The sequence below is a fragment of the Crassostrea angulata genome, chromosome 10 (assembly GCF_025612915.1).
Source record: "Crassostrea angulata isolate pt1a10 chromosome 10, ASM2561291v2, whole genome shotgun sequence".
Taxonomy (NCBI): Eukaryota; Metazoa; Mollusca; class Bivalvia; order Ostreida; family Ostreidae; genus Magallana; species Magallana angulata.
The window spans coordinates 34,063,640-34,080,629 of record NC_069120.1 but is presented as its reverse complement, the minus strand read 5'-3'; the positions used below and the strand labels follow the sequence as shown (position 1 = coordinate 34,080,629).

The window sequence follows — 16,990 nt, the reverse complement described above, 5'->3', positions numbered from 1 at the left end:
TATAATTAAAACGACTTTCTAAATGTTACGCATAACAATGTCGGGGCATCTTATGTAACGATGGATATCTTTTATTAATACTGATTGTTTTTTTTTTTTAAGTCAATGTCTAAAATGCTAAAAATGCTATAGTCTCGTATATATAATACACAGATGTATATGACTTGTATGTCCAATGGGTTGGGTGCTGACTTGATTTGTTTAATTATTTTTTAATGAAATAAATCTTGCATGTAACACTATTATCAGCATTTGATTGATCTAATCTCACAAAGATTGAAAAAAAAAAGATTTCTTTGCGCACCTGACAGAGTACTAATCCAAGTTAAACTGAATTTGGTCAGATTTACAAGTACACGTAATAAGTCCGAGCCTAAAAGGGAATTATGATATTCTGTTGTATCATTACGTAGATTATTTGAACATACATGTATGAACCGTTCCATAAAAAAGAGCGACCACAGAGAAATCCCTCGTTACAAAAATTCACGTTGAACTAAATCCTTGCGCATGAGAGTCTTTCAATAAAGCAAAATACAAGTCTTTTGGCAAAAAAACAAAAAAAACAAAAAACCCACCATCTTATAAAATTTCTTTTATTATTAAAAGACACTGATATGCTTGAAAACAAAGTATATAGATAATTATACAAAAAATATACAATTTGATAAATTAAAGCACTTGTATAAGCCCCAACTTTTATCTTGTAAGAAAACAAATAAACGCGATATTTTCAACATACATGTAGATCCAACCGGGGAATGAAATGTGAACAGACTTTTGATTCCATGCTGAATTCCTCCAGTTGCTGAGATAATTAGATTTGGCGCTTCATAACCCATATCAGAATACTAATCACTTTATGCATGTCTCTTCGGAACGATCAAATATGATTAGTGACGTCACATACGGCTTGCATAACTGTTCACCGCAAAGTACAACATTCTCATGGCTACAATAATTAGTCTTCTGGGTTTTTTTAAAATTAGAATGTTTACTACTGTAATGCTTTTTTAATTGGTGAATGTAAAAATTCCTAAAAACTCGAGTAAAAAATAAGTCTGATTTTTACAGAGTTTAAATTTTTTTTTTTTAAATATACGAATGGTCAGGCCTAGAACCAATCGTAATCCTCCTGTGGGCGAATGTTGTAATACTGGTATCCCGGATGTCTATTCAAAATTATTCGGATTTTCGCAAAATTTAAGCTCCTTCTTGTAACATCGTTCAATATTCCTTTTGATGAATGTTAATTTCGAATTCGCAGAGGGACCGTCTAAGTAAAGGAATGTGATCTGTGTTTCACTGTGCTGAAAATAAATAAAAAAGGAAAATTGAAAATGATTTTCTTTACATGCATATCCAGAGGTATTTTATGCAAACCTCTGTACAAAAACTAAAATTGCAACTTTTTGATAGCTGTGTCTGTGAAAGGTACATGTACATTATAACTTAGAAAATGCAACGAGTTTAATTTGGTGTGTTAAACAAGCATATCTAATGCTCTAATAATATATACATATATAATAATAAAGATTATCTAACATTGTGTCTTTGTCGCTTTATGTTGTAATCAGTTTTCACGGATTTTGTAGAAATCACGAGTTTTAAAGATAGGTGAATTCGAGGACAATGGGTCTATGAATACTGTAACACGGGCAATCACGTAGCTTGCATTTTGATCACAGCACAAATGTGGATATTCCTGGAATTTGAAGAATCCACAGTAGTTTAAAAGTTTACAATGATTCAGAAGATAAATTATTTTTGATGATAGTACATGCATAAACAGAAAGAACTTTTACTGAAGCTGTATCTGTTGATCTAATGCAAAAACCTTTTAATTTTTGGTATCATTTCTGGCCGTTGTTTTTATCACGATCTCATCTTTTGGGAATAATAAAAACCAATTTTCATACTGTTTCCAAATCCACAATTCGCTAAATTAATTGTATATCAATATTGACTCATTGTAATGTAATTTTTTGATTTTTTTACGTCAATATATCACTTACATTTCCGTTCCGGAAGGCTGAGGTGTGTCAATGTCAACAAATCAAATACATTGTAGGTTCAAACCAATATCATTTTTTTTTCTCGCGATTATCAAACAGATGTGTACTTTCACTAGTCTGGTGTTATTTATGCTAGTTAATTTGTTCTTGTAAATCAACCATAAATATTCATACCAATCCGTTCTCAATATACTTGGAGAGTATCTTTCAACATAATTTACTGTAACAATGGTGGACAATCTGATGAAACCTCCTATTAACAACTTATTTTTCATAAAAATAAGTAAGAATGAATAATTGGCTTCTTTTTCATCATCCATTTTGCTACTATTCAGAGCTGCAAACGGCCTTGTCAACCCCCTACAAAACTGTCTATAACCTTACAGATCCCATTGTTCTGCGCTTAATTGACGTCGCATTGACAGAAATTGAATTGCAGTGAAGTATAATTTGACCACTTGAAATGTGAAATATCGCATTAATAATTCTTTTACTGACAAAAGAGTCATAAAATGGTGGTCAATATAACAATGCATTTGTACATATCTAAGTTCATATCTAAGTTCATATCTAAGTCTTCGATTAAACATGCATTGTCCATCAGTCTCCCTATACAAAATGCAACCAATAATTTATTCTGTATACAGGGTTACTTTCGCCCTGTGCTACTTTAATCACTTTTCTACACTTGCAGACAGTTTTGCCCCACCTTGAATTCGCACAGATCGGTTGTGTTAAAGATATACATGTATAGTTTGTGACATTGGAATTTGCCCAGTCTTAAATTCGCCTATTGATAATGAGGGCGAAAGGGGTGGAAATAAACAGGGGGCGAATATTTAAGAAATGAACTCAAAGTCTACCCAAGTTATACGAGTATAACCTGGGTTGGGGCAATTTACGCTTTATAATCCGCGAAGCGGATTATAAAAGAGCGTAAACTGCTCCAACCCAGGTTATATGAGAATAACTTCGGTAGATATGGAGTTCATTCCTTATAATTTAATTTTCTGTAATATGCTGTACAAATTGAGTCCGTTTTACTTTTAAAAACGATATTATTCTGTTCAAAATTCAAACGTAATGTCAAGCGGATTAGTACGTTTTTGACGTTGGTGCATTGTGACGTGTCTTGTGACGTGCAAACCAGGTTAATATACAAATTTAACTGAATTTTTCTATCCAATCAAATGCCGCGTTACAACCGGAATTGAAATATTTTACTTTATTCAGTATGTGCGTGAGATAGAGTACCTACCTGTATAAAGGTCACTTTAATTTCATTTTTTTTTGGGGGGGGGGGATAACATTTTTTGGCATTTATTTAAAAATAGCGATTTTATACTAATGTCTATCCCAGGATACGGGGCATCTTGCACATCTTGTTGATTTAATTCATGAATGCACATACTGTCAGTAAAAGATATTGAAATCAATATATGACAAAAAAATTCCAAGATTCTTACTTTCACACTTTCCCTCTTAATGCCCAGAGAAATTCACAGTAATGAAAATACAGTTAGTTTCTTACAAAGATTTACAATTGGGAAATCTAACATTTTATCCATTGTGAAATTCTCGGGACTCTTCGCACAATTTTTAAATTATCATCCGGTTTTTTTTAATGTCAATCCCCGAAGACCTTTTTGGATGTGTATTGAAACCCGAAGGATAGATGGGGCTTTTCATAACAGAAAAACCTGACTTCTTCGTTAATTTTAGTGAACAAATGCACATTGGGCGCAAATGTTTTTATCTTTATAAAATATTTTTAGGCAAAAATTGGTGGTTACAGACACTTGGGACTGACTATAAGCAAGCTCTAAAATAATACCAACCTTTAAATAATTATAATGCATTTTAATGGTATTGCCTTTGAGATTTAGAAAAAAAACCTCCGAATAGAAATATCCGGTATTTTCAATAGTATTATTTTCTATCAGAAACTTTATTTTTATATAAATTACATGTGAAATCAATCAGTTAAGAAACCGTAGTAAGTAGTCTAAGCTCAATCATGATTTATATATCTCCAAAAAAAAATTTTCGTGCGTGTGTATGTTTTATGACTATTTTTGTAACGTTTCTTTCTTCATGATTAATGTTCGCCTATGTTTAAAAATCAGAGGACGGCTACCATTCAGTTATAGTCTGTCCCAAGATATTTATGCAGCACATTTGGACGATTTTTAATAAAAATACACTTACCTGTGAAAGAAGTGCAATTGAAATAGTTGAAAGGGATATTTTCCAAGATAATTTCATTGACACATTATCATCTTTCACTCGGAAAAATTCACAGGAACGAAAACAGATTCCTTTCGGAGATTTATAATGGGGAATGTTTACATCTTTTCTCCATTCGGAATACACTCGGAATACATCGCGCAATATTTTAACGTTATCATCCGGGCTTGCTGCAATACAAAATCTCCGTAGACATCACATTTTTTAGCATTGTATTGAAACCTGATAAGCTAACAGGGGCGTTTTGACTGAGAAATCTTGGAAATTTTTCATACTTTTGAATGAACATCGTTTGAATCCTGAGGTATTTATAAATATCAAGCAATTAAGCCAAATGTGAATCCAAAATATCTTGGGACAGAGTATAATATACAATTAGCATTATACAAAACTCACCTGTTGGGGCATGCATGACGCATCTGTGAATACGCAACGTCCGATGCCAATTTACGGCGCTGCGGTTTCCTCAGTATTTCCGGATCCGGACTCTCACTTGAAAGATCTGTAAATTTTGTGGCAAAAACGTCCGCAGTATCTTCATCATCGGAACTCGACTTAACATCTGAGCAAAAAACATTTAGTTCCAACATCGAAGAATCGCTGTCTTCATGGGAACTCGCATTGTTTGAGAGCAAACTCTCCTCTCTCAAAGGTGTCTTTTCTGAGGCCTCTTTTCTTGTTGAAATGGACCTTTTTGCACTTGAACGAAACTGGGGGTCAAGGAAATTTTGATTTCCAGTTACGTCTGGTTTGTTGTTACATGCGACGTCATTTGGCGGTTTTGAATACGTGTCTTTCATGACGTCAGGGAGCGAGTGCACCTGTTTGATTTCATTATTAAAGCTACGTGGTCTTCTTTGTAGCTTTACAACGCACCGTCCAGAAGGAGTTACCTGCCCCTCGACTTGATATGGCGGAGCGGCAAAACAAGGCTTTCTGTAGCATCGTAAGTGATTGTCATGCGCGTACCTTTTGTACACATCCGGTCGAGATTGTTCCCAGCAGAAACATCTCTGTAAGAATCTCTTTAGTCGTTTGAATAGAGATCTCCGTAGTATGATGTAAATCCAGGGATCCAGAGTCTGGTTGAAGCTTGCCATTCGCACTGTTGTGAGATCCATGGGGTAGTCTGGCTCACCACTAGTTATCGTTATTAGTATATGTACCTAAAAATATATTTCAATTACTTATACAATTAACCATTTTAACAAAAGCATGGAATTGTGTCAAACAGGAATGGGACGTAGGCCTGTCTATTTCATTGCTAGCCACTCGGCCACTTTCAAATCAACAAAATTTGTCTGGCTTTTGAGTCATTTAAAGACAACGCAATCAGTTCATATTTGGCTTGAAATCATTTTAACGTGTTTTGACGTAAGGAATAAATAGCTACGCCCCACTGAAAGTCCAAGCTTTTGTTAAAATGGTTCTAATTAAAAGTTCCCTTTATGGATATTAGCATTTCCTTTTCAAAGATTATACAATCCAACTACAACATAAATCAAACTATTGAAGAAACATGTCTAGTATCCAAAAATTTCAGCTCTGATTTGAAATGAAACCATCAAAATGCATGTTAAAAGCATATTCATGTAGTGTACATCGATTCTGCGCAATTAACTTGAAGTTTTAGAGTTTCAGATTCCTACCACCCAGTCTACGATAGAATATTGGAATTACAAACCTGTTATTTTTATGATTATTTCAAGGAATTTTAGAAAAGTGAAGAGAAGAAACATTATGCAACTTTAATTGATTAGTCTCTCCAAACATTATTCAGAATATTTTAAGTTTTCGTGCTAAGCAGAGAGCAATCTCTTCTTTTCCTTTATGTCATAATAACTTCGTTTTTTTTTTTTTTGATGGGCAAAAAATCATTAGCCCCAAGAGAGAGAGAGAGAGAGAGAGAGAGAGAGAGAGAGACAGAGAGAGAGAGAGAGAGAGAGAGACAGAGAGAGAGAGAGAGAGAGAGATGTTGGTATATTGCTTTAATAGTGGTTTGTACATTAATTTGGACGATGGAGACCAAAGAAAAAATCGGAAATCAAGTTTAGAGGACTTACAAGATTAATCCTAAGCGTCTTTGAAAGAATGCATAGATGAATCTTTATCGTCGAAGTTATTTATTATCTATACAGAAAACCAATATCATGTAGACTATAAAAGTAAGAACAATTCTCTAGCAGTTAGCTAAGCTCTTGCTGTCGAAACAGAACAATAAAAATTAAGGAATGAATGTTCGCCAAGGTAAAATGCGTGCACGCTGAATCCCAAAGGTACGATTTCATTTCAAACTTGTAAAATTGTTCGTTTTCTCTTACATTGGGCATGGAGTGATTCTTGATTATTTTTGTTGGCCAAAATATATATGTGGTGGTATTTAGTATGGTTGGGTCTTCTCGTTTGTCATAAAATATCGAGTAATTGGATACACCATTAAACATCATACCATGCAATGTGTCTATCTATATTAACCTCGTTTCAATTTTATTGTCTACAATGACATTTACACCCTTAATGATGTTTCGACGTGATCAATACACGAATTGCAATTGGTTTCAATTTTTCCCTTACCATAAATGGGGTCCAACACACAAGAAAAGCTGTTGTTAAGAAACACATCAGGACAAACATTTGTAACTCTGTATTTCGTTGCTTTCGTTTCTTATTCGATCCTAGTGCGGTCGATGTTTGATGTTCGAGCTCTCCTTGCACGCTTTCTGCTCTCTTCTTCAAGTACCTGACGTGAAGTAAGGTGAACATGACGTAAGTGTTGCAGACGATCATTACGGACAGGACAGCGAAGTGTAGCGAGGCGTAAAGATATCCATAACCGTTTAACAAAGGTTCGTTACTGTGAAAATCAAAGAAGCACCAAGTACACGGGTACTGCACGACAAAATTTCCGAATCCGAACAGCGGCAAAATTCCAATGATTAACACAAATAACCAGATTGCAATTAGCATCACTCTAGCTCGACCTTTGTTGAAAAGCTTTGAGTGGCTAAAAGTGCATCGAACGGCTAAGAATCGTTCAATTGCCATACAACCGACGATTAAAGGCGTAGATAATCCAAAACAAACCATCACAAATCCATTAAATCGGCAGAATTCGTCACCTCCGAACCATTTTCTGTCGTTCAGATAGGCAGCGAGGGTCGCTGGTGACGTCATGATGATACCGGTGAGGTCAGTCCAGGCCAGTCCGGCGACCAAGGTATAAAAGATGCTGTTTGAAGATCGCCCCTTTCGGAGAACAATCAAAGCCAGGGCATTTCCCAGAGTCCCCGTGAGAAACATCAGAACCGGTGACACGATGGTGGCTCCCCAGGCCTCCGTCTGTTGAGAGGAGTTGTTTGTAGCTGTTTTGTTGCAGATCCCCGATTCCATTTTGATAGATCCCATTATAAAGATGTTCACAAGAGTTAACAAAGTGTGTCGTCACTATGCACCGTTGTCCCTCTTGGTAGATTCACACGAAGTATTCAGAGCGATTATTTGTTGATGGTCGCCTTGTTTCGGTATACCCTTAATGTGGACACATAATGGCTGTAATGTTCATGTTGTCATATAGGTTGTTATTGCAACGATTTGTTTTAGGAAGTGATTGGTCCCTGAAGTCAACGTTCCATGATGACCTCATCAAAATGCAACTGACATCATTCTGGAAAACATCTGGCATCACTTCGGTAATTATGGGCTACCACGGGAATCGCAGGCGAATTGTCCATTATCCTGAGTCCTCCCTTTCCATTGTAATTGAGATGATCCCTGCAAAAATTTATCAAAAATTGTATCGTGTTTTGACCCAAAAATCAATACTGGTGGTGTGCAGTAGGAATAATTTATTTCTAATGTGACCAAGATTGGCCTTCGCTAAATGCCAGATTAATGACCTGAGGACTCATTGCTTTATGGTGAAGTAACTATATTGAGTTATTTTCTAAAAGCGCGCGGGTTTTCTAACGCGATCTCTGAACGGTCGCAAAGGTGTATCGTACATTACTAACAAAATAGCTTTGAATTAACGGGGCTTTATAATGCGTTGTCAAGAGGCAAGTGTCAGTTCAGATATTACGTTCTTTCAGTACGTGAAGGTTAAAGGCAAAAAATGACTAACAACCAACAACAATAAAATAGCAAAAAAAAAAAAAAAAAAAAAAAAAACAGCAGCAAATATGTTAGGATAATGACTTACTCTTGACTAGATACTAAATCGTCTAAGTATTTCAATGGCAAAGAAATTCAGCGTTAGTTGTCATTGATTATTTTAATTACGTTTTGCTCTGGGTTTTCTTTAGGTTTCGAAATATTTCTACGTCAAATGCACTGCGGGTTTTCAAATTCAGCCACTTTAACGATGTGATAATGAAAAATAAGAGGTATTCACGCTTAGAGATTATATAATGATCACATGATGGGACCAATAAGTCTTAAAGTATGAAATCCAGTAAAAAACAGTTTCTGAACGTTTAGAAAGCGATAGACGTTCTCGTAATATGTATATCCTTTCTATTGTTACCAATTTTATAATATTCAGCATTGTCAATTCTTTAAATTATACGGCTTTTTAAATAACTCCCAATTTTTTAAATGACAGATAAAAAATCACAATATGGTATACATGTCCATTTGATCAAACAAATAAACTAGTTTTGCGTCTCGATAGAATAATGGCTGAGCTCAGTTCCTGAAAAGTCGGTGATGAAATCCAATTTAAGTATACAAACAAGAAACATCACAGTGTTACATGTACATATTACAAGAACATGTACTATATTCTGAAAGAATTGCAATGGTTTATGACATAACTTCTATTATTAACGAGTGTATGATATTCTCTTTCTTTAGAAAAAGTTATCATCCTGGCTTGAGAATAAATAAAAGAGTTGAACAAGATTTTTTCAGTAACAGAATTATCACGTTGTCCTCCAGGGGAGTTAATAAAAAAAACACAATAACTGATTTTATGTTTGCAGTAACCATAATGATTGCCTTTTTTTCGGTAAGTGTTACAAAGTTCATGGACAGGCGAATTAACCTGCATGTACTAAGCAGCAACATAGCAATATTTCAAGCTTCGTTTGAATTTATTACAAGTTAATGATGTAAGGTTTCTTTGAATAAAAAACCCAGTAAGATTAAGACTTGCATGCTTTTTTGGCGGTACACAAGCATCATTAAGCATACAATACGTTTTGGACGGGTTTGCGTTTTATGGACGGGTTTTCGTTTCACTGGAAAACATTAATTTTTGGTTCAAAACCAGAGCTGTAATTCGTTTGTTATAGATGTCATGAACGTGATCCCTCTCTAGGTAATATATATAAACATCAATTCAATCTCGTTTAAAATAAGTGACCGCTGTCTAGCTAGGCTTTTGAAACCGTAAGCTTTGGGATACCCCATGGGGACAATGCTTAGAAAACAGATTCGAAAGAAACGATTGTGGGCATATTGATTGGCTATACTTGACCACAAGGGACCTTATTTAAATCTCAATGTTGTGATGCATGTATGCTATTTGTCATTTCGCTGCAAGCTTGAAATGTCAAATAGAATTATAAGGAAGCTGATGAGAAATGGCTTGATATTTCCCTTGTGGTCTGTGAGCTCGGTTAAGCATAGCTTTGTAGCCAAAATCCAGTTCCAAAAAGTATAATAATATTACACAGGGGGCGGAATCAATAAAAATTTTAAGTCATTTTTAATCATCCGTTAACTGAGTAACCGCGTGAAGGATAAAAAAAGATCCATGACAAAAAACCTCAAAACATCCGGACCGCAGGCAGGTTTATGAATTACATGAGATACGGCTCCATTGAACAAATGTTTCTTATCATGCTTTCAACGATAATTTTAAATATCAATCTTTACAAATTATGTAAGACGTTTACCTTACTCAGTGACTGGGTTTTTCCCATTATCATTTTCCATGATTTCTTTAGAAGTTTTTGTTCATCACTTCATAAATCATAGATTTTTGCCAAAAAATAAAATATTCTGATTATCAGTAACATAAGGTACGTATGTAATTTTCTCTTGGATATCATTGCTTTTTTGCTATGTTGTTAATCTTTTCAAAATCGAAAAGAAACTTCGTTTGAAGTACAGAAAAACTTTACCGAATCATATATAATTTTTTTTTATAGTTTGTTGTTGGCTTAAACATTTGGCGTATTGAAAAATAGAACAATAGATGATTGTCATATGCTGGGCCATTCGATGCGAAAATAAAACATTCCGGGACAAAATCCCATAAGAACACATACACTAGAAGCTGTTATATCAAACTAAATTTCAATCAATATAAAGTACGAAATTCAATTTTTCGAGAAAAAAAAACGTTAAAAGGAAGTTTAGTGTGACTGTATAATTAAAAGGAAGTTTAGTGTGACTTTATAATTGAAAGGAAGTTTAGTGTGACTTTATAATTAAACAAAAAACAAAAACAAATAAATTCGAGATTTATGTGTCAGTTGACGAAGAAAACACTAAAATCTTCCTTCCGGTGACAATATATCTTTTCCTTTGTTTTTTAGAGGTAAAAATAAAGCTTTTGTATTCTATATAATTATATACTAACAAAACCAATTTGCCTGCTCACAGAAACAGTAGTAAAGGACAAGGGACGCGCTCTCATTTATATGCTTGGCCTACAAACGAATTAAAGAGAAAAAGCCAAGTGACACTTGGGGAATAAGCGACAGACAGCAATAGCTTCACAGACAGAGTAATACAAAAAACCCTCTTTGCGTTTTGAACGGATGTAACAAATGTGGGGAAATTTCATCAAAGAAATAAATAAATATAACCCGCAAAACATGCCGTTTTCTCTGCAATGTTCGCAACCGTTATATTTTGTATGAAACAGCATTAAAGAAGACTGCCTGTAGTTGAGATATATACCGGTAGACAGAAGTAGAACAAGAGAGAAAGAGAAAGAAAGAGAGACTAAGTAAAGGTATATCAAGTGTCCTTATTCATATAGAAGGGCCAGATGATATTTGACCCCCAATGATTCTCCATATTTGGTTACGTCATTGTTACTGTTTTGTACGATTCTATGCAACATTTATTTTTTTAAAATATATATGAAGCCATTGGACGTAAATTTTGAAGGAGAGATGATTGTTTGATCCAGTACACACTGGCTACAAGAAAAAAGCTTTAAGGTTAATCACATCTTTATTATCTTTATTACTCACCATTTTTTTTTCAGTTTTCCATCACCATCAATAACAATGAAATTATAAGGATTTTAGGTATAAATGTCATGTAACATGATGCTCATGAGAATCGTAACAAATATCTAGATAGGAAAAAATGATTATGATTAACTTGATTTTACCGTCTATAGGTGTTAATGTTTAATGTTGACAGCTCAATGTACACAGAAAGTGATTAATTTTTACTGCTAGGCGAATAAAGAATATTGAAAGCTAATACCTTTTTTAAAAAAAATTCAATTTCAAAGTGTTTTAATCGCTAGGCAAAATATTTTTAATATTTCAATGTTAATTCTGTGATTACGAATGAAATTTGATCGGTTGCCACCATCGAGCGATTCATGACAGCCACAAGGTTTCAGGAATGTCGTTCCATTTAGATAACAACATTGATACTCGATTGATTTGCTAATATTTTCCGATTTTCGCCGAGTATCTTTCAGTTCAGTTACATCGTCAGGGGATTGTATCAGCGCTGTACGAATAATTCCTATTAAATACCGATGTATCAACGATTTCATATTGTGGAAGGAACAATTATATCTAATAATTCGTTTAATTTGCTTTGATTAAAAAAAAAAAGAGAAGAATTCTGCAGTGTAATATCTATTGATAAAGAAAATAACTACTATTATAAAGTAAGGTTTGCGGCGACTCCAATTTTCGCACTTTTTACAGTTTTTGTTTTTGGTATGAATCGGAGAGATATCGAATACATTGTATATATACATGTACGCGATAGAAAAGTGATTTCAGATCTTACATTAATTTTCAGTGTCATCACTGAGATTTTATCAAAAAAAAGGGGCAAAATCTAGTAGTACCTCTTAACCAAACACCGGAATAGATTTGGCGCGGGTTTAAAATGTTACCGGATATTTGAGTATACGAGAATTAAACAATAAAAATAAAATTCTCTCTTTCTCTCTCTCTCTCTCTCGCGCTCTCTCTCTCTCTCTCTCTCTCTCTCTCTCTGAGAACTTTTGTTAATTTCTGTGGGTGAAAAGATGTAATATTTACAAGACAGCCGGATATGAAACAGAATAAGACCATCGTAATAAGTTTCGAAGCGCCAGCTGGCATCAGGAAATACGAGTGGGAAAAGTTGACTGGCGTCGCCTGATATTTTGACAGAAATAAACGAGATACATTGTGTCATCAATGAACAAACTTTCCGAGAAGGATTAAATAGGAAATAAGGAACACATGTTTTTGTTTTCCTTTGGAAAAATACACATGTAAGTTTAGGTATCCTTCATCAATCTGTATAAGCCTCAACAAATTCGATTTTTGATGTTTTACATCTTGCCAAATTGATTTTCATCTCAAGAGGAGGGAAGAGGGTGCAAATATTTTTCTATTGCTTTCAATTTTATGATTAATATTATCAAAACATTTACGTTTTTATCATTTTTGAGAAAAGTCATTGATTTTGATGTGCATCACTATTTAAAAAAAACGTTGTATGCAATTATCGCAATCACGAACTGTAAAGTTGTATTCGGGTGTGTATTACTTCATGTGATTCTTAATGAATTACTTCAATTAATTCGACACTGAAAATAACGAAAATTCATTTAATTGACACCAACTATGTAACTTTAAATCACCCAACACTCTTTAGCTCAATGGGAAAGCGCGCGTTATTGCAGAGTATCACAATTTACGCGTATTTTCATAATTAAACAGAATTCAAAGAATGTTAATTCCAATGCAAGCGAGGTAAAGCAGTGAAACTAAACATAGAATCATTGTGTATTGTACTATAACAGCGATTTCATAGAAGATGATGTTATAGGAATGTAATACAGAACATTGGTGTAACATTTATCTGCGACCATCTTTTGGCAAAGAAGCTCGCTATATTTTCTATTAAAATTACATGCATAATATTTTTCGTTCAGATGCTGTGTTTGGCTTGTTTTCGAGCAAGATTTTATATAAGTTGTAATGTGTGTAGAATAAATGCATGTACATTTTTTTAGAGTTGTTCGATGTAGATTAACTGTAGAAGTTTATCGCTTTTATTCGTTTGAAATAAAATAGATGTACAGTATGCTCAAAAGAGTCACAACGCGTACTTAAATTTTCTTGTGAAAATGAAAAACTTTTTTATCTTATACTGTATCATGTTTCCCAATGATATAAATGGCTATGCCATCAATCTTAGGAATGTGTCCAAATCCCATAATGGTATTCAATCTCACGGCTGTACGGAATCCTACTATGAGAATTGAAGTCTTGCTAAAATGGTGGTGTTTTGATTTCATAAAAGTCGGAGCGACCACTTGTATGTCGACAGGAACAATTAAGAAACCTCATCGAACAGGCATATGTTTATTTTAAAGATAACTTGATGGTAAGTTTCAGAAGAACACGATTTTGAATTGAGTTTGGTGTTGGTACTGTAGATTCACTACGGTTGTAAAGATGCGATTAGTTTACACGGAAAAAGTGGTATATGTGTTTCATCTTATATTTTATATAATTGCTTTTCCTTCCTTCAAACTTCATTAAGTAAATTGATTCTTTTTAACGAAAAATTTACATAGCAGTTCGATTCAACATGTGATGTGCAACATAAGCGACGTCATTTGGAAAATTGTTGGTTTTTATGGAAATAAGTGTCGATCGCAACCCGTACCGCGTGTACGTGGCATGCCAACATTGACACAGTCCGGCTCCACGAGGGATCCCTTGTTTAGTGGGTCAAAATCGATTGTTTTTACGACTTTCCTGGATTATAAAAAATTGCTTTGGATGTTTAACTTGTCATTTAATCCTGGCTCAAGACAAAACGTTTATTAACCTTATTCCGACGAATGTTGCTCTGAAACGGCTGTTGTCCTTCGAGCGAACCGATAGAGTCGTCTACAGTTTAGATTTCTTTGATATTTAAAATATAAAGTATTTCATTTTACACATTCAATTGTTTGAGTTATATTTTGATTTATTTTAATTGTAGCTTCTATTTAGTTCTGTAGGATCGTTGGCATTTTATGACACCTTTCAAAATTTTCAAAATTTCCTTTTTCCTAATCTATTAAAAAATCTTACATATGTACAACAATTAAAAAGACTCCTACCTGAACTTAGTATCGGTTTACCCCGTTCTCTGTCGTCTTTCCAAAATAACTTCTAGTTCCACTTTTAAATAAAACAAAAACTTATATATCAGCTGTAACCCAATAAATCTTGTCATATGATAGAAAGTAAACCCACGACGCAAGACTGAGATAAAAGTTCATTGGTAACTAAGAATTACATCATTTATAAAAAGTATTAAGATTGTTCAAATACAACTTTTATTTTGCGTAGGAAAATTTAACTCTATCTAAATGTCAAATTTTTGTGGCACATCATGGAAAAGAAATATGATAGGACGTTCTTCTTTGACTTCGGTACAAATTGGCTACTCCGCTTGCATTAACCATCTAAAATCAATAAATATCTGCTGTCGCCGATTTACTTTTAGAATGAAGCGTTAATTTATATCAGTTCATGAAAAACAGTAATTTTGCTATTTATCTTGAGTGTTTTTAAGGAATATTCGTCATACAAACATCTGATTAAAAAAAAGAAGATTTAATAGCTTCTAATAAATTAGATTGGAGTGGGGCTTCTAATTTATTTACTTTACTTAACTAAGCTGAAAAATATCAATGTTATTATAAAATACATGTCAACTAAAACATTTTTTTTTCAGAAAGAAGAAGAAAAAAATAAAATGGACAAACCTGTCTAGTTATAAAACCCAGACTTTGATACACAAATACATTCCTCCATAGATCGCCTACCTAAGGCGACAAGCACAAAACACCGGAAATTCAATAACTGTTTGACTCGCACAAAGTGAGCAATATTAATGTTTGCTTTGCAGCGTTCCGCTGCTGACAACTGCTTGAGAGGAAAAGCAGTGGAAGAAAAAGTAAAGTGAAGAAGGAAAGAAAATATTCGACACAAGTGGCACGCTTCTAAGGTCTTACCTTGATCGCAATCGATTTCTGGTAATACGCATCGAATTAGGAGACCGGTGTATATATCACTGCGGAAGTTGTTAAGCGTGATTGTTTCTTATGCACCGCCTTTACTACTCACCACGATCACGTGACAATATTATAAATGCATATATAAGTAGGGTTATGGTAAGGATGTTATATATATCACAGTATATAATTTTTTTTATAGATAAGTTATGGTCGTGAACGGGGACTGATGGTTTTCAGTTCTTTCCGGATTTATATTTTCTGTGACGTATTCCCGGGGGAAATTTGCTTCGTTAGTGTACATCATCACTACGGTCAAATAAATTCGGGCTAATTCAATCAAACCTCACAGCTTTTGTCACTTTATCGAGAATAATCACTGAGCATTTTCCGGGCGAAATTTAATATTTTCCGAGTGTAAACAGCTGCCCTGAAGTTTTCTTCAGAAAATGAAAAAGCAGCGCCATTGAGATGTATACATTTGATAAATAATGTTTCGGAGAAAATTGTCTGTAAACACTTCTGGAATTTAAACTAATGAATTTCTGGTAGTCACTTTGTAAATTGTTTTGGAATCACGCAGGTAAAACAAACTTTGCCGTGGATACAAAGCCACGTGTTTCTCATTCATTCATCGACGAGTTCAAAAATTGAGGAAAAATATCTCTCCGCACAAACAACATAATGGAATATGCTTAGCTAAATATTAAAAATCTCATTAACAGTGAAACTGCTTTTTAATTATAAAAGAATGGGGTGAACTTTAAAGTTTCGAAATAATTACAGTGATTTATATGCAATCAATACTCACCTCAAATCCTGGGTCAAATGCATTGATTTTTCCATTCCTTAACATGCATTTGGGAGGGTGGGATTTGGTCGAGTTTCTGTGGGAGCTAGCAAGTCGATACCATCATTATGGTTATAATGATAAATAGAAGCAATCGCTCATTATGACCAGAATTATAACTGACAGTGAGTGCAGTTACTGCTATAGTTACGGGTAGCAGAAATCTAACAGCGGTAAAGTACGTTTCGATTAATTTGCTGTTTGGTTTTTGTTTCCCTTGGTTTCAGTAAAAAAAAAAAAAGAGATGAAGTATCGGTACAAAAAACAGTTTCATGCAGGTTTTTGAAAAAAAAAATGATAATAATTGAAACACAAAAGAGAAATGCGCTGCAATATAAAGGGGGGGGGGTGGGGGGGGGACTACACGTACTAAGATCATAGTTTGCCAATAAACCAAATTTCTATTACAGTATAAAAATGACAACGGCCATCAAGGCATACAATAATTGCATAATAAGTCGACAAATCATGATTGTTCAAAATATTCATTCAAAAATATGGCAATGCAGAACAGAATGTTAGCGTAAATTTTTCTCAAATACATGTAAGCAGACTGTTAGTTTTTTTTTTTAAATAAGGTATGATATTCGCGTATCATTTGAAAATGTGGAAATAGCAACAACAATTATTTTTTCATTTTTTTTTTGGGGGGGGGGGGGGGCA

General features: G+C 34.1%; 1 protein-coding gene across 5 annotated transcripts; it reads right to left on the bottom strand.

Annotated features, from left to right (window-relative positions):
• Positions 1-583: 583 nt before the first annotated feature.
• Positions 584-15,631, bottom strand: LOC128168065 (prostaglandin E2 receptor EP3 subtype-like). Of its 5 annotated transcripts, XM_052834157.1 has the most exons (6): positions 15,478-15,562; positions 15,229-15,288; positions 14,578-14,638; positions 6,837-8,033; positions 4,659-5,428; positions 584-1,310 (listed from the first exon to the last, which is right to left on the bottom strand). In XM_052834157.1, exons 4-6 carry the CDS (start codon positions 7,665-7,667, stop codon positions 1,277-1,279), a joined length of 1,635 nt encoding a protein of 544 aa, XP_052690117.1. In that variant the 5' UTR covers positions 7,668-8,033; positions 14,578-14,638; positions 15,229-15,288; positions 15,478-15,562; the 3' UTR covers positions 584-1,276. The 5 variants fall into 5 exon arrangements, with proteins under 5 accessions (XP_052690117.1, XP_052690116.1, XP_052690115.1 ...); XM_052834156.1 differs by lacking the exon at positions 15,229-15,288 and having other exon boundaries at positions 15,478-15,631; XM_052834155.1 differs by lacking the exon at positions 15,478-15,562 and having other exon boundaries at positions 15,229-15,471.
• Positions 15,632-16,990: the final 1,359 nt, after the last annotated feature.